The 19,091-nt window shown below is 42.6% G+C and overlaps 1 protein-coding gene across 1 annotated transcript in view; it reads right to left on the reverse strand.

The window, feature by feature from the left end:
* inpp5f (inositol polyphosphate-5-phosphatase F) overlaps positions 1–19,091 on the reverse strand; it is a 249,684-nt gene that overhangs the window by 55,648 nt on the left and 174,945 nt on the right. Inside the window, exons 6-9 of the mRNA XM_059947816.1 lie at positions 18,203–18,259; positions 13,296–13,491; positions 11,627–11,806; positions 695–762 (exon numbers count right to left, since the gene is read on the reverse strand). Coding sequence (XP_059803799.1) covers positions 695–762; positions 11,627–11,806; positions 13,296–13,491; positions 18,203–18,259 — 501 coding nt within the window. The remainder of the gene's footprint in view (positions 1–694; positions 763–11,626; positions 11,807–13,295; positions 13,492–18,202; positions 18,260–19,091) is intronic.

Genomic DNA, 19,091 nt, shown 5'->3' on the forward strand with positions numbered 1-19,091 from the left:
ACTGGATGCACTTCTTGTAGTTGTAGTCGATCGGAACAATGGAGGTCCCCCTGCCTTCCCACATCCCGCAAGTGGTTTCACTATCCTGTCTGGCATCTCTACTGTCCCAAGCTGAGCAGATATAAAGGAGAAGGAAAAAATCTTGAGTGAAGCCTCTCTTTGTGGAAGCCACGAAGAGCTAAAGCCTCAAGATCACCACTGTGACCATGTCCACTCAGATGATGGCTGCTGCACTTGCCCCTGCCTTTCTTTAACTTGCTCTTACTAATCAATGGGCCAAATGGCTAACTCTGATCCAATGGCTTATGGTAAAGAGAATGCAAATTCCAGCATCAATAAAGTGATTCATAAATTGTCAATTCACACTCTTTCACAACAACAGGAAATATCTAGAGCACCATGCTGAATAACTCCCTTCTCTTCCCATGCATGGTCCTCTTTCACATTTTAATTACAGAATACAAAACTCCTAGTCATCCAAGTTGTACTAAGATGCAAGACCTCACTGGAGATCTATTGCAGAATTATCTGAAAGAGGGGGCATGAAAATTTGCCTTTACTTGATACTAAATGAAAAGATCGATCCAACCACATGGATAATGGAGGGACATGTTGCAGTAATTTCTCAGCACAGTGATGAAGAATCAGCACTTTCACGTCCACTGGATCCATGGAGCGAAAGTGAACATCTCACCTGCTTCTTGTAGATTTTCAGCTGCTCCTCAAAGTGTGCTGCAAACTTGCTGATAGTCTCCTCCTCAGCTGCACAAAGCAGAACACTGGAATGAGCAATTAATTCTACACAATGTCTGCCTTTACTTATGACTTTTAATTTTGTCTTGGTATTTTTATGACTACATTGATTTACCTTTACAGTCTATGTAAAGCACTTTGAGCCTGCATCTTAATATATGAAATGTGCAATATAATATTATCATCATCACTGAAACAGTATGCAGATTACTCACAGAGAACTAGAAATATTAATAACTGTACATCTCCAAGGAAGAACTTTTGATAAGTGTACAAATTAAGTTTATTATCAAAGTGCATACACATCACCGTATACAACCCTGAGATTCATTTTCTTTTGGGCATACTCAATAAATTCATAATAGAATAGTAACCAATGAAAGACCGCATCAACTTGGTGTTCCAAACAGTGTGCAAAACTCACCAAAATGTGCAAATATACAATGAATGAAATAATTATAATAATAAAGAAAGAAACAATTAATATCAAGAACACGAGATGAAGTGTGCGTCCATGAGACTGTAGGACATAGGAGGAGAATTAGGCCATTCAGTCCATCAGGCCCACTCCGTCATTCCGTCATGGCTGATAGGTTTCAATGAGATTCCCCCTGAATTATGCTAAATTCCAGTGAGTACATCCCAAAACTGCCAAAGACTCCTCATATGTTAACCACTTCATTCCCAGGATCATCCTCATGAACCTCCTCTTGGACTCTCTCCAATGACAACACATCCTTTCTGAGATAAGGGGCCCAAACCTGTTGACAATACTCCACGTGAAGCCTGACTCGTGCCTTAGAAAGCTTCAGCATTGTATCTTTGTTTTTATATTCTATTCACCTTGAAATAAATGCCAACACTGCATTGCTTTCTTTACCATAGACTCAACCTGTGAACTAACCTTCTGGGAGTTTCGCACGAGTCTTTTGCACCTCTGATGTTTGAACTTACTCCCCATTTAGATAATGGTCTGCACTATTATTCCTTTTACCAAAGTGCATTATCATGCATTTCCCAACACTGTATTCTATCTGCCACTTTTTGCCCATTCTTCCAATTTGTCTAAGTCCTGCTGCAATCACATTGCTTCCTCAGCTATCTTTGTATCAGCCACAAACTTTGCCACAAAGCCAACAATTACATTATCTGGATCACAGACAAACAACGCGAAAAGCAGCGTTCTTGATACTGACCCCTGAGAAACACAACTAGTCACTGGCAGCCAACCAGAAGAAGCCCTTTTATTCCCACTCACTGCCTCCTGCCTGTCAGCCATTCCTCTATCCATGGCAGTATCTTTCCTGTAACACCACAGGATTTTATCTTGTTAAGCAGCCTCACGTGTGGCACCTTATCAAATACCTTCTGAAAATCTAAGTAAATGACATCCACTGCCTCTTCTTTGTTCACCCTGCTTGTTATTTCCTCAAAGAGCTCTAACAGGCTTGTCAGGCAAAATTTCCCTTTACAGAAACTTTGCTGACTTTGACTTATTCAATCATGTCTCCAAGTACCCTGAAACCTCATCCTTACTAATAGACTCCAGCACCTTCCCAACCACTGAGGTTAGGCCTATAAATTTCCTTTCTTTTGCCTTCCTCCTTTCTTAAAGAGTGGGGTGGTGTTTGCAATCTCCCAGTCCTCTGGGACCATACAGAATCAAGTGATTCTTGAAAGATCATGACCAATGCAAATGTTATCCCCTCAGCAACATATTTGAGTTCTCTGGGTTGGAGTCTATCTGGTCCAGGTGAATTATTCAGCTTAAGACCTCCTGGTTTGCTTTGCACTTCTTCCTTTGTAATAGCATTGGCACTCATTCCTGCTCCACAACACACGAGTCTCTAGCATACAGCTAGTGTCTTCCACAGTAACGACTGAAGCAAAGTATTTATTAAGCTCATTGCCATTTCTTTGTCCCCCATCCATTACTACCTCACCAGCATCATTTTCCAGCAGTCCAATATCAACCTTCACATCCCTTTTACTCTTTATATAACTGAGAAAAACTTTTAGTATCCTGTTTTATATTATCGGTTAGTTTGCCCTCATATTTCATCTTTTCCCTTCTCATGGCATTTCTAGTTGCTTTTTTGTTGGATTTTAAAAGCTTCCCAATCATCCAACTTCCCACTCACTTTTGCCACTTTATATGCTCTGTCTTTGGCTTTTATTACAGTCCTAAACATTCCTTGTCAGCAACGGTTGCCCAGCCCTGCCATTTGAGAACTTATTCTGTGGGAAATATCTATCTATCTCAGAAACTTCAGCCACCTCTGCTCTGCTGTCATCCCTGCCAGTATCCCCCTCCAATCCACCTGGGTAAGATCCTCTCTCATGCCTCTGTAATTCTCTTATTCCATTACAAAACTGATACATGTGACTTATGCTTCTCTCTCTCTAGTTGCAGTGTGAATTCAATCATATTGTGATCACTGCCTTCTAAGAGTTCCTTGATGTTAAGCTCTGGGTTATTACACAACACCCAATCTAAGATAGCCTTTCCTCGAGTAGGCTCGAGCACAACCTGCGCAAGAAACCATCTCATAGGCATTCAACAAATTTCTTCTCGCGATCTGACACCAACCTGATTTTCCCAGTCCCCTTGCATGTTGAAGTCCCCCATTACAAATGTGACATTACCTTTATTACATGCCCTTTCCAGCTCCCTTTGCAATCTCAACCCTGCATCTTGGTTTCTATGTGGAGGCCTACATACGATTCCCATAATCATCTTTTACCCTTGCAGTTTCTTAACTCCACCCACAAAGATGCAACATTCTATGACTCTATGTCACCCCTTTCTAAAGATATAATTCCATCTCTTACCAACACAGCCACACCACTAACCATGCCCTCTTGCCTGTCCTTTTGATACAATGTACATCGCAACTATGACCGTTGAGCCACGACTCAGTGATGTCAACATCATACCAACCAATCTCCAACTGCGCCATGAGCTTGTCCACATTATTCCGAATGCTATGTGCATTTAAATACAGCACTTTCAGTCCTGTATTGTTCTCCCTTTTGAATTTTGCATCTGTGGTACAACACAACTCTGTGCTCTATCTGCAGTTGTACCCAATCATTGGCTTGCTCTTCCTTATATTCATATTACATATTACATCATCTACTTGTAAACCTGCTGGCTCATCCTCAGCTCTATCATACTGGTTCCCATCACCCTGTCATGTTAATTTAAAGCACTCCCAACAGTTCTAGCAAACCTGCCCACAAGAATAGTGGTTCCCCCTCAGATTCACGTGCAACCAGCTCCTCTTGCACAGGTCTGTTTTCAGGATCTCCTCCCTTTTCTTAACCTATGTAGTTAGTACCAATATGTACCATAACTTCTGATTGCTCAACTTCCTTTTCAGGGTATCGTGGACCTTTGTGGATATTGTCAACCTTTGCAGCCACATTGCCAATTGATTCCTTACAGTGATTTTAAGTATATTTATTCTCAAAGTATATATGCAGACTACCAAGAAACCAAAAAAAACATGGAACTTGTTCAGTGAAAAGCATCAAACCCCGCTTACCCATCCCCACCACCAACACGCACAAGAAAAATCACACAAATGGCAACATTAAAAAATAGCGAAAACACGGAGTATAAAACACAAAATCTCAAACACAAAAATCAAAAGTCCAGACGTAATCAGTTCAGCTTGGTCTTTGCTATCCCACAATCAGTACAGATTGGTCATATCTCATCCTCACCGACAATCAACACTGGCACACATAAGGATATGTGCTTAGCCCACTGCTCTACTCACTCTACACCCATGACTATGTGGCTAGTCATAGCTCAAATGCCATCTATAAATTTGCTGATGAAACAAAAATTGTTGACAGGATGTTAGATGGAGACAAGAGGGTGTACAGGAGTGAGATATACCAGCTGATTGAGTGGTATCGCAGCAACAACCTGGCACTCAACGTCAGTGAGACCAAAGAGCTGATTGTGGACTTCAGGAAGGGTACAATGAAGGAACTGAACCAATCCGCAGAGGGATCAGAAGCAGAGAGTGAGCAATTTTGAGTTCCTGGATGTCAAGATCTCAGAGGATCTTACCTGGTGCTAACATGTCAATGCAGCTATAAAGAAGGCAAGAGAGTGGCTACACTTCATTAGTAATTTGAGGAGATTTGGTTTGTCACCTAAAACACTTGAAAACAGATGTACCATGGAGAGCATTCTGGCAGGCTGCATTACTGTCTGGTATGGAGGGGCTACTGCACAGGATTGAAAGAAGCTCCAGAATGTTGTAAATTTAGTCAGCTCCATCTTGAGTACTAGCCTTTGCAGTATCCATAACATCTTCAAGGAACAGTGTTTCAGAGAGGCAGCATCCAATTCTAAGGAGCCCCATCATCACCCAGGTCATGCCCTCTTCTCATTGTTACTGTTTGGAAGGAGGTACAGAAGGCCGAAGACACACACTAGGTGATCCAGGAACAGCCGCTTCCCCTCTGCCATCCGATTTCTAATTGGACATTGAACCCGTGAGCACTACCTCACTTTTATTATTTCAGTGTTTGCACTATTTTTAACTTCAACTATTTAATATGTATTCACTTACTGTAATTGATTTACTTATTTTTTTCTCTATATTCTCATGCATTGCACTGCTGCTGCTAAGTTAACAAATTTCACGACACAGGACGGTGATTATGATACTGATCAGCAGGCCACACCAATTCAAAGTTGCCCAAAGTAGCAACAAAGGAAGAAGTGACCAGAAACCAGAAACACATCATAACATGAACAACAAAGTCCAATCCTCAAACTGCATACCCTAAACGTTGCCCAAGACCCAGGACTCTGGCACCATCCTCCGACAGCAGTGAGGGAGACAAAGGGGAACCCTCACATGCAGACACCAGTCTCTGGCAGCAATGAGCAAGAGGCTGGTAGACGGCGCTAAACACCCACTTGCCTTCCACAAGCTTTGGTGATTTCATTCTTCCTTGGCGCTTTAATCAGCAAGAAAGGGAGTCTTCCATGGGTTTGTGCCTCGTCTACATGCTTCTTGGCCTCGAGACTGCAGTCTTCGCTCGAAGCCTCACAGAGCATCCTCAGAGACAGTAAAGAGCCAGATTGCTCAAGCAGCCCAAAAGCATACCACCAAACTGCAGATCACAGGCTTCAATAGTAGCAGAACCATATTTTAAAGAAAAAGATGTAAAAGTGAAAGAGGAAGGTTCATTGTTCGCTGGTACCATCTTCTTCCAAGCAAATTCTTTTTCTCAAGTAATAACATCTCACGTCGATAGGACAACTCTGAATACCTTTCACAAGTGTAATGTTGCATCCAAACTAGTTAAGGTAGACTTGGGCCAAATAAAAAGCTATTGAAAATCCCCTTACTTAGTTGATCCCCAGAAGGGGAACAGAGTTGTGCCAGAACTCTGGTCTGTCCACATTGTTGTATGGGTCAGAATGACAGAGAACAACCTCGTCAAGCTGACGTCTTTCCATACCATGAGCCTCCAGAAGATGATCCGTATTTTCTGACCATAAAAGATTTCCAACCACACCCTACTCATTCAGAGTCATCAAGAGGACATGGCCACAATCATCATGAGGAAACACAGGAGATGGACTGTGGACATGATGAGAAGAGAGGCCAACTCCGTCATCAGGGAGCACTTCAAAAACAACTTGGTGCCGTACGATTCAGGCAGAAATGTGGAAAGGACACATGAAGATAGAGAACCTTCACTGTTGTCCTAAAGCCAGCGGAGCAAGAGGCAGTATCTAGCCATTGCAAATACGTGTCTATGTGCTAACAACTGCTCATTCTGCATGCAACACTAAGGAGCAAGAAAACACCAAGAATCAGAATCTCGTCCCTTTTATCTGAGAGGTGACACAAAAACTGAACTATGAGGGGAGCTTATCTCCCATCCAGAGAGCTGTTTCTTTAAAATATCAGTGTTAAATTCATGGCGAGTACTGACTGCACAATTGGATAATAAATAATCCCAGATGTATTAAGTTGAACAGCTAATTATGTAGATGCATTGCCAAATACTGCAACAACACGTCAAGTGAAGCAAAATAAATTGCAAATACAAGACCGACATATTCCCGGTTGAAACGTCTTCTTCAAGGCTCCTGTGCACCCAGCCTGCAGGTAAATGAGATTTTAAAATTTACACATGGAGAGTTTTGTCAGCACACAGTCAGAAGCAGCTCAGTGGGGCTTTTCAGCAACTGGCAGCTCCATCTGTCATGATATTCTCTACGTCCAACAACAGAGCGCTGTCGAGGGAAAGCAGCATCCATCCATGGACTCACTTTCAAGGACTCTTCATCTTACATTCTTGATATTTATTGCAGAAAATCGTAGAAAAAGTAGTGGATATGACCAGTTCATCATGGGTAAAGCCCTCCCCATCATTGAGCACATCTACATGGAGCGCCTTTGCAGGGAACCCGCGTCCATCATCAGGGAACCCCACCACCCAGGTCATGCTCTCTTCTCTCTGCTGCCATCAGGAAGGTGGTACAGGAGCCTCAGGACTCACACCACCTGGATCAGGAACAGTTAATACCCTTCAACCATCAGGCTCTTGAACCAAAGATGATAACTTCACTCACCCCATCACTGAACTGTTCCCACAACCTAAAAACTCACTTTCAAGGACTTTTCATCTTACGTTCTCAGTACTTATTGCTTATTATTTATTATTATTTCTTTGCCTGTCCTGTTGGATGCAGCCTTTCACTGATTCTATTGGGTTTCTTGTATTTACTGTGAATGCCCACAAGACGATGAATCTTGGGATGTATATAGTGACAATATGTACTTTGAACATCTTCTACAAAATATAGTTAAGCAATGAGAGTAGGGGGCAGGTCATGGAAAGTATCCAAAAACTAATGCCATTGTTTTAAGGTGAAAGAGGAATGATTTCAAATAACTTCGAGGGGAAATTTCTTAATGCTCAAGTTGGTGAGTACCTAACAAGAATTACCCGAGAAGACAGTTGAGGCAGGTACAATAACAATATTTCAAAGACATTTGGATAAATAACGGAGAGGCTTCAAGGGATATGAGCCAAACGCAGGCAAATTGGATTAACTTAGGTGGGCGTCTCGGTGACCACGGATGGTTTGGGCCATAGGTCTTGTTTCAATGGAGATTTACACAATGGCTCTATGACACTCAGTCAGTGGCAGACCCAAGTCATCAAAAAGGAGACAAGTCCCCATTAATGTTACATGCACAAAATGCTGGAGGAACTCAGCAGGTCAGACAGCATCTATGGAAATGAACAATCAATAGACATTTTGGGCCTTCATCAGGACTGGAAAGGAAGGGGGAAGCTGGCAGGTTGGGGGGAGGGAAAGGAAGCTAGCTAGAAGGTGATAGATGAAGTCAAGTGGGTAGGAAAGATATAAGGGCTGGTGAAGAAGGAGAGGGGAGTGGACCAGAGGAGAAAGGGAAGGAGGGGGCCACTAGAGGGAGATGATAGGCAGGTGAGAAGAGACAAGAGGCTGGAGTGAGGAAAAGAAGAGGGGAGGGCGAGGGGAAATTGTTTTACCATGGGGAGGAATTGATACTCATGCCATCAGGTTGGAGGCCAGCCGGATGGAATATCAGGTGTTGTTCCTCCACTCTGAGGGTGGCCAGATATTACAATGTAATCTGCATAATTATTTTTAAATCGCCCTTTCAAGTAGTCCACAAACATGCTTTCTGCAGAACTATCCACAATAATCTCCAATTTACCCTTTAAGAAGCAACAGCTATAATTTTATTAATACTTCAGACTTTGATTTTTTTTACAACGGAACTACAATATACCTTAATTAGTGCTGTAAGACTTTAATGTGAAACAGATGCAATGATGCAACATTTTAAACTTCAAAGGCAAATTTTGTCAATTGAATTGCCAATATTTGACTGCCTCCGCCCATCCACCAAACATTTTAATTCCAATACCCATTCCAACATGTCAGTCTATCACCTCCTCTTGTCCCAGAATGAGGCCACCCTCAGGGTGGAGGAGCAACACCTTATATTCCGTCTGGCTAGCCTCCAACCTGATAGCATGAATATCGATTTCTCTTTCCAGTTAAAAAAATTATTTTCCCTGCCCCTCCTCTCTTCACCACTCTGGCCTCTTACCTCTTCCCACCTGCCTACAATCACCCACTGAGTCCCCTCCTCCTTCCCTTTCTCCTATGGTCCACTCTCTTGTCACATCAGATTCTTTCCTCTCCAGCCCTTCCCCTTTCCCACCCACCTGGCTTCACCAATCACATTCCAGCTAGCCTCCTTCCCCTTATCCCACTATTTTATTCCCTCATCTTCCCTCTTCTTTCTCAGTCCTGAAGAAAAGTCTTGGCCCAAAACATTGAATGTTTATTCATTTCCATGGACCTGCTTTGGATTTCCAGCAACTGTAGACTGTCTCGTGTTTAATATTTGACTCTGGAATGTTGGAATTCTGACAGGGTTGATATGAGGGACAGGAAGCACAAATAGTCAAGCTTAAAGAATACACCCTAACTTTCAGACAGCCAAAATAAATATGAAAACCTGGTTTGGCGGTAGTCAAGACAAAAACAAAACGAGTACTGTGGAAAATATTCACAATCCACACGAGTGCTTTCAGTCAGTGTGTTTGGAGTCGAACGGGGAGGGCGTTGTTCGGTCCGTGCACATCTTTGCCCGAAGAAGTTTTCCCTGACCTGTGCTTACTCAATACCAAAAAACAGGAAAGAGGTAGTCATGATGCATTGAGAAAGGCCATTATCAACTTCTGGGCACCCCACCTGTATTAATCCCATCTTTCAGCAGTTGGCCAGTAGTCTTCAATGCCTTGGTGATTGAAGTCTTCATCAACACACGATTTAAATGCTATTAATAATTCTAATTCTCTTTGGTATTGCACTCCAGGTACCAACCATAGAGTGAAGAAACCCTCAGAACCCCTCTAAATTTCATACCCATTCCCCAAACTATATCCTTTAGCTATATTTTCTTCTAATAAGGGGGAAGAATTAATGCAGATTACCCAATCTGTACCCCTCAATTTTAAATATCTCAATCATAACATACAGGAGCAGAATTAGGCCATTCAACCAATCAAGTCTGTTCCACCATTCGATCATGGCTGATTTATTGTCCCTCTCAACCCCATTCTCCTGCCTTCTCCAAGAACCTATTGCCCTCTGCTTTAAATATACCCAATGACTTGGTTGCCACACAGGAATGGAGGGAGAGAACACTACATCTGGTTTGTACTATCTTTCCTTACTAGTGGGCTCCCCTCCAAGTCACATAGCATCCTGATAATGCTGCTCCTTCGAGCTTCCACCTTCACAGTGGGACTGTTCCAGGGGTTCCCAATCTGGGCTCCACAGACCCTCGGATAATGGTAGGGGTCCTTGGCATTAAAAAAGGTTGGGAACCCCTGGACTGTTCCTTTACTAGAGAGATTTCCATCACCTTCAAGGGCAATAAATGCAGAGACTGACACAGGTCCCTGGCTCCACCACGCTGACGTTTCATAATTGGCAACACAGAAATGCAGTGTCAGGGGCATGGTCTATCATGGTTGTTCATTTTTAGCAAAGTATTATATGGATAAAAATGCATTATTAATAACATGATGTATGCTCTAGAGTTTTCTGTAGAAAAACCTGCCAAGAACAATCACAGACTGGAAAGACCATGACTGAATTGAATTGACTTCATTATTTACATCCTTCATATACACGAGTAAAAATCTTTGTTACCTCTCTGTCTAAATGTGCAAGGTGTAATTTATAGCAATTTATAATAAATAGTATGTACAACAACATAACATAGAAATACAGTTGTGTCAGCATGAATTAATCCCCAATGATCCTTCAGGCTTTTTTTGTATGTGTCCTGAATAGTGGGAAGTTCACATCTACAGATGTGCTGAGCTGTCCGCACCATTCTCCGCAGGATCCTGCGATTGAGGTAAGTACAGTTCCCATATCAGGCAGTGATGCAGCCAGTCAGGATGCTCTCAATTGTGCCCCTGTAGAAAAGTGAACATCATACGACAGGACACATATGAATGAGTGAATAATGTATGCTTCGAACTAGGGAGATTGCAATAAGTACTGAGGAAATCTAGGGCTGAACGGATACACTGAACTAATATTCCAAATAGTTCAGCAAGTGCTGAAATTTTGATCAGATTGCAAGTATATTTTTCTGAATACCATAATCATCCTTTACAGACAGGTTTGAAAGCTAAGCATGGAATGAAGTTTACAAAGTACACAGACTTCTGCACTGCTCCAATGATTGGCAAACGCTGATCAGTATGGTGCAGCACCCATGCTGGAATGGGGGGGGTGGGGGGGGAATCACAAGCCCCTCCCATCAGTGGTTCCCTCCAGCGTTCGCTCAATGGGAGAAAGCTGGATTGTGTACATGCATTTGTCTGCAGACTGCTAAGGGTTTGTTTTGCCAACAACATCCATGCACCATCAACCTAAAGGACATATCACTTTGGGACCTGAGCTATAGTTTTGGTATGACTCTAAGTTTACTGCTACATTATATGCGCTGTATGTGTCTTATGCTGTGTATGACTGTTAGACAAAGGAGCAGAGTTACCCCAAATGTTCCATTGAGTCTGCTCTACCATTTCATCATTGCTGATCAATTTCCCTCTCAGCCCCAATCTCCTGCCTTCTCCCCATGACCCTTCATGCCCTGACTAATTGAGACTATTTGTACTGTGTTTTTCACCTTGGCCCCAGAGGAACATTGCTTCATTTGGCCGCAGTCATGGCTAATCAAGTATGGTTGAACAACAATTAAACTCGAACTCTGAAGTGGAGAAAGCCACAGTTCTCACTTACGTTTGTCAAGTCGTGGACGAGGATTATACCGATACCCAATCTGACTCCAAAACACAGGCACTGATCCACGGGCCTGGACAAATGACAGGGTGTGACTGTGGACGTGGATCAGCTGCTCTGTCTCCACATAATTTGCCACGTTTCCATTCTCATCCACACCTCGACGCTTATAGCGCATTCCTGCAGCATTTGAACAAGGGCACAAGTTAAACCGTCCAACTTCACCAAGTAAATTTGATGATTAATTGACATTTATAATGCTGATAATGAAGCCACTTCTTTATTTATTCACAAGGAATAAATTTCTTTATTGATTCAATAGAAAGGCCACATCAATCCTCATCATTACCACGAGTCATGGAACTAAAATCAAGGATCAACCTCCAGCACAGGAGGCCAATCCAAAATATTTGTCAGGAGTAGTTGTTAAATTAATAAAGTAAGATACTTTATTAATCCCAAAGGAAATTACAGTGTCACTGTAGCATTACAAGTGCAGATGTACAAAGTAAGAAAAAAAATAAGTTACCTTAAAAATAAGATGTACACAATTTACAAGTCAATCATGGCCGAGAGCAAGAATGACCTCGTATACCGCTCTTTAGAGCAGTGCAGTTGTCTTAGTCTATTACTGAAAGTGCTCCTCTACTCAGCCAAGGTGGCAAGCAGAGGGTGAGAAACATTGTCCAGAATGTTCAGGATTTTCGGGAGGGTCTTTTATTCTACCACAGCCTCCAGTGCATCCAGTTTGACTCCTACAACACAGCCAGTCTTGGTCAGAAATTCTCTTTTTGATTTTTTTTAAAATCAGAAATGCAAATTGCTTCATTTTCTAAATGCTCAGAATTTCCTGTCATTTAACCCATTTATCTGATAGCATACTAATTAGCTTTTAGCATCTGGAACTTCTCTGCAGATTGCTGGTGGAAGGGGAGGGCTGTTGCAGAGAAGGAGCTCCTTGTTAAAAGGATTCACTGTGATGCATGAAAGTTTTCAGCTCCTTAATTTAAACTCAAAATAAAAGAAGAAATCAAAGGGTAAGCAGCTGTCAGAAGTCTACCAAAAAGGCTGGAAACACTCGGAAGACACACAGTATCCATCGGAAAAAAAATAGAATTATAGTCAGGACATCAAAGGTACTGGGGAGAAGGGGAGAATGGTGTTGAGAAGGATAATATGTCTGTCATAATGGAAAGGTGGAGCAGATTCAATGAGCTGAATGGCCTAATTCTGCTCCTACGTCTTATGGTCTAACATTTCAGACTGAACACCAGTTAGAAGTTCCTCTTTCCATAGACTGAGACTGAGTACTCCAGCATTTCCATATTTCTTAAAGGAACTCTTCAAAAATTGACAGACTGCAGTTGACTGGCTATAAAGCATTTCAGGATGTGGTGTCATCATTCAGAACTGGAGTTGGTATCAGTGCTTAAAGCAAAAGATACATGTCCAGACTAAGAAATCCAGTCAATACAGTGCTGTACAAAAGCCTTAGGCATATATATAGCAAGGGTGCCTTACACTTCTGTCAACGTGGAGTGGAGAGACAGTTTGATTTCAGTGTGATGACCCTTTGTCAAAACTGGTGAATCTCAGAACACACTTGTCAAACAAATGGAGTGGAGAAATGATGTTTGTCTCAAGCACGTAGCTTGATGTGGTTCAATACCTGCTCTGTGCCGACTCCTCCTTGAAATGATCGCCACTAAAAATCTTGGATGGATATCATCCACACACTGCTCCTGAGATGGAGTTTCAGGACTGCTCTTCTCATCGTCAGAAGATTCATTATAATTGACAACCAGTTCTTCAATCTGCACAAACCCTTGGATTATTGGAACAATCCAGAAATCCACTTTGGGATCCTGTAAGAGAACAATATTCACATTTACTTATCGATAGAGGTACAGTGGGGAACAGGCCCTACCAGCTCTTCGAACTGCACCATCCAGCAATCCCCAGTTTAACTCTAGCCTAACCAAGGGACAATTTACAATGGCCAATTAATCTACTATCCGATACATCTTTGGACTGTGGGAGGAAACTGGAGCACCCGGAGAAAACCCACATACTCCATGGGGAGGACGTACAGATTCCTTACAGATAACATCGGAATTGATCACTGACTTCCAGTTCCCGAGCTGTAATTGTGTCGTACTAACTGCTACACCACCATGACTCGATATTCACGTTTAATCTGATGCCAGAATTATTGCCACTGACCTGTGAAAAGTTAAACTCATTTCCCTGTGCGCAGTTACATTGCAATAATTGCAGAATCCTCTTGGCTGCTATTTTCAGGTCCACAGTAATTAAAGCAAACAAAATGTTCTTCAAGCAAGGCAATTCAACTTCAGAAAGAGGCTCCTACAGAGACCTGATGAGGGTCTCAGACCGAAACATCGACTGCTTATTAAATGCTGGCTGCCCTGCTGAGTTTCTCTAAAAATTTATATGTGTGGTGAACTACATATACCTGACTGGACACGCCCCTCTGCTGACTGCTCCTGTGGCTCCTCCCACAGACCCCTGTATAAAGGCGATTGGAGGCACTGCTCCTCCCTCAGTCTCCAGGATGTTGTGTGGTGGTCTCTTGCTGCTAATCGTGGTCTCTTGCAGCTAATAAAAGCTGAGTTATTGATGGTGCATAAATATGTGTTACGGTGCTGAGCAAGCGCTGAGAGCCCAACAGTTTCAATCAAAAGCAAATAGCTTGTTTTTTTCCTTGGAGAACATTTTCGTTTTCTGAAAAGTACCCTTAATGGATCACTTGTCAACATGCACCATGCCCAAAGCCTGCGCATTACCCACTGGGAGATCATTTCAAACAATCTTAACAAATAGAGGAGATAAACAGCCCTTTTATAATTTTTATAGCAAAATAAATTTTATTCATAATAAAAAAAAGTTACAAGTGTAAATAGCACATTTCATTCTTACATTCATCGTCAATGCTTTCAGTACTGTTCTATTGCATTCCTACGCACCAATAGCACCGATACCACTCATGTGTCCCCTCCCCAGGGTGGTCACTACTACAATAACTGAGGGGCTTCCTCAACCAACCCGCACCCTTCCTCTCCAGCAGCAGAGCTCTGTTCCATGGTCCTCCCCACCGACCCCTTGCGGTGGCTGCACCAAGCTTCAGGGAATCCCTCAGCACGTACTCCTGCAGCCTGGACTGTGCCAGTCAGCAACATTCCTCTATGGCAGTTGGGGTCTATGGCATAAAAGGGTTGGGAACCCCTGCTCTATGGACGTCTCAATGAGCTGGCAGACCAATAAGCTTCAGGCAGACTACAAGGTGACTTCCACAATGATCTGATGATCTGCCAGCAGCGTCTGATATTTGTCTCCTTTCATAATACAAAGGCTGGAGGACACTTTCAACCATGAACCTGAAAATGTGAATCAGGCTATAAGGATAAGGCTTGGAATGTCCAGGAGTTGCTCATAGGCATTCAATAAATCCACATCCTTTGTGTAACCACAAGAATTCCAAGCTTCCTGACAGATACTTAGGAAGGGCCGGGTTAAGGGGAAGACAGACGGACTTCACACACAGCTGCATGGTATCAAGAAATCCAGGTTCTTGTCAAACCAATGGCCAACAGAACCGACAATAAGGTAGACAGAAAGGCCAGCACTGTGATACACTGTGAAAATAAAAAAAAACTGTTTGAGGGACTCAGCAGATCACGCAGCACCTGTCAGCATAGAGAGATCATTGACATTTCTGGTCTGAAAAGTTTCTGAAAAGTTTTCAGCCCCCCCCCCCCCATTGGAAGTTTTCATGTTTTATGTCTGCAGAGATCTGGGAGTCCAAGGCCAGGACCAGCAGCAAGCTATAAAAGAACTCTGGGAGGCAGCCGAGCGAAGCACCCACTGGTTATGGATGAAGAGCAGTGACTGCAGCTGGGCCCTAAAATGACCCACGGGTGGTCAGCTGTGAAGGGGGTGCGCCTGGGACACTGTTCAGCCCTCTGGAGATGTAGCGGGCTTAAATTGGCAAAACATCTCAGAAGGGGGGTGCTCACCTGATGACCCCAGGGAAGCATCTGGCATCCACCAGGCCCCACCTCAAGATCTCTAAGCTATGACCCAAGTTAGGATCTGCTTATCAAAGGAATTGAAATATGTAGTCCCATGAGCTCAAACTGATAAGGCGAGGCCGTGACAATGTTACTAGTAGCATTACTAGTATACCGGATTATGGATAGAGGTTAATGGTTTTTGGGCTTGCAATTAATGAATTTATTCCCACAATTTAATGGTACTAAAGTTTGCAATATTGCTGGAAGAAATCTGATACAATTAACCTTTTAATTCTGGTTTTGTTTTCATTAACCACCCCAATATGCTGTCAAGATAATTGAATTGCAGTCACGCTTATAACGTGAAACACTGCAGCAACTTTGTGCAAATGTTGATCAGCTAGTCAAGCGGTTTTGCAGCAATAACCTCGCACTCAATGTCAGTAAGACCAAAGAACTGATTGTGGTCTTCAGAAAAGTGTAAGATAAGGGAACACACACCGATCCCCATCAAGGGATCAGAGGTGGAAAGGGTCAGTTGTTTCAAGTTCCTGGGTGTCAACATCACTGAGGATCTATCCCAAGCCCAACATATTGTTGCAGAAACAAAGAAGACATGGCAGCAGCTATATTTTATTAGGAGCTTGAGGAGATTTGGTAGGTCACCAAAGAGACACACAAATTTCTACAGATGTATTACAGATAGCATTCTAATTACATATACAGTGCCTCTCAAAAGTATTAACACTCCCCTCCAATGGAAGTATTCATGTTTTATGTCTGTAGAGATCTGTTTTCACTTTGACCCAAAGAGTCTTTTTCTGTTGATCAGTGTCAAAAAAGCCAAGTTAAATCCACTTTGATTCAATGTTGTAGAACTGTAAAACATGAAAACTTTTGCACGGTACTGCATTTGTCCACATGGAGTGGGGAGGGAGTATGCAAACCTGATGAGAGCCAAGGATGTTGGGAATGGGTGGAGCACTGCAGGAGAGGTGTGGGACAGGTGGCAGAGGAGGAGTGCTGGGGCAGGAAGTCAGGAAGTTGGGGGGAGGTGTGATGGTGACACAGGTGCAAACACACCCAGCCCTGAGACACCAGGCAAGGCCACTTGATTCCAAACAACTGGTTTACTGACCATTACAGAATGTCTCTCTGACGTTTCCCACTCCCTCCTCTCTCCCTTCCCCTTTTCTCAACCATGATTCCCCCTCTCCTTGCTCCCTTCCCACTCTCAGTCCACAATAGATAACCATATCAGAATCAGGTTCATCATCACTCACATTCCGGTGATAATAAACCTGATTCTGATATGTTGTGAAATTTGTTTTTTTTTCTGCGGCAGCAGTACAATGCAATACATAAAATTACTACAAGTACTGTGCAAAAGTTTTAGGTACCCTAGCTATATATATGTGCCTAAGACTTTTGCACAGTGCTGTACATTAATGACTGGTTTTGTCACAACCTAACCAGAACATCAGCAAAAAGTTTCTTCACAACGTGGCACAGCAGTGTTGATAAGTAAGAGAAGTATGATGGAATGGTATCAAGGTGGATCAGTTTAGTCTTTTGCAAAATAGATGCAAATGTACAAATTTATTATCAGGGCTGGGAGGATAATAAAGCGACCTTTGTTCCATCTATCTGGATCACTACTGCATGTTAATTTTGAGTGCCTGCAGCTTTCTTTAACCCAAAAGACTTTGGCTTCATCAATTCCATCAGATGATGAAGCAGTTTATTCAAATTTGGCTGCTACCAAAATTCATCTCCACTTTACATCTGCCACATAATGTGCAAGATATGGTTTTAAGAAATGGGTTCTAAAGAAGTCCAATCCAAGAACAGACTTGTGTGAAACAAGGCTGTTTCACCCAAAACACCAGGGGTCATCAGAAGCACACAGAAAGGCAGTATAAAGAGGTCCAAGAGGACCACAACCCTGTCCTAGTTTGGAGTCTTACGTACCTCAATGACGTGGTGATATGTTGTTCGCAGTCAGGGCTTTATGCTATGGCTCTTAGTAGGGTCACCCAAGCCAAAAAGGTCAAAGATAGGACAGACTAGGAGTGGTCCACTGGTCCACTAGGTTTGGGGGTGGGGGTTCATCTCAGTAGTAACAACAGGGCTAGGACTGGTCAAAACGAAATTGTTACGGAAACAGCAACGAAGAATCCATCTACATCTGAGTGCAATGGTATTCCTGACTCTCCACCTGGAACTTTCATAACTGACATTAGGGAACACTGAGAGGAAGCTACTGACATGATGAAGGAACACTGCCAGAGATGGAGGACATTCATTGCTGCCCTAAACGCCAGCAGAGTTACAAGCAGTAATTCACCTCTAAGAGCACTCAGTCCCATCAGGTACCTCCTGCCCCTGCTTGTGGCAGACTCTTCGTGTCCCACAATAGCATTTCCAGCCACCCCACAAAACAGAACTCGAAGCACATCATTCTTCAACGCAAGGAACTGCCGATAATGAGACAGCAATGTAAACAGTGTTTCGTCTCAACACCATTGATGTTATTACTTACATTTAACTGGATCAGATCATCCATCATGTATTTATTCCAGAAAAACCTATCGTCAACCTGTGAGAAAAGAAAGACATTGGCAAGTAGCAACATACCACTGATTCTCTGCATCTGACTTTGATTACAATCCTTTCCGTTGCTGTATCCTACATAGATTGACTTGTTGCGATTGTATGATAATGTAACGGGTGACAGATGGCACATATTGTTCACAATAAATAAAATCCACAAACACCAGACTTTTTTTAAGTTGAACTTTGAACTCCAACTCTGAGCTATATTAACATTGTGTTACCGTAGTTCACTTTAAGAGATGGTGTCTGATGCAATGATACCAATGTAAAGTGACTGCTTTTGGTTTGCTCGTAATGGAAGTTAAGCACATAAAGCTACTCTGGCATGTTTTATTGACAAAATCCTACACTTTCATTTGACCCAGTTAGAGCTTCCTTAACGAGTAACTTCTGTACAAGACCCTTCTGTGTACTCCAGTGACTAATGCAATGTATTAAGATCTGGGACATAAAAAATACCTTTAAGGTTAAGCAAAGCTCCAGGCTGAAATGGAATAGAGTACAAAAGATGAGATGCAGACAGATGGAGATTGAAGTTAATCCTAAATGTGAACAGAAAAATGGAAATAGGTAGGAAAAGAAGGAATAAACACAAGATATTCTGCAGGTGCTGGAAATCCAAAGCAGCACACACAAAGTGCTGGAGGAACTCAGCAGATCAGGAAGCATCTATGGAAATATATAAAGCGTTGACCTTTCTTCGGGACCAAGGGGAAGATGCCAGAATGAAAAGGTGGGGTGAAGGGGAAGGACTACTAGAAGGTGATAGGTGAAGCCAAGTAGGTGGGAAAGGTAAAGGTAGGTGAGAGAAGAGG

The sequence above is a fragment of the Hypanus sabinus genome, chromosome 22, assembly GCF_030144855.1.
Source record: "Hypanus sabinus isolate sHypSab1 chromosome 22, sHypSab1.hap1, whole genome shotgun sequence".
Classification (NCBI taxonomy): Eukaryota; Metazoa; Chordata; class Chondrichthyes; order Myliobatiformes; family Dasyatidae; genus Hypanus; species Hypanus sabinus.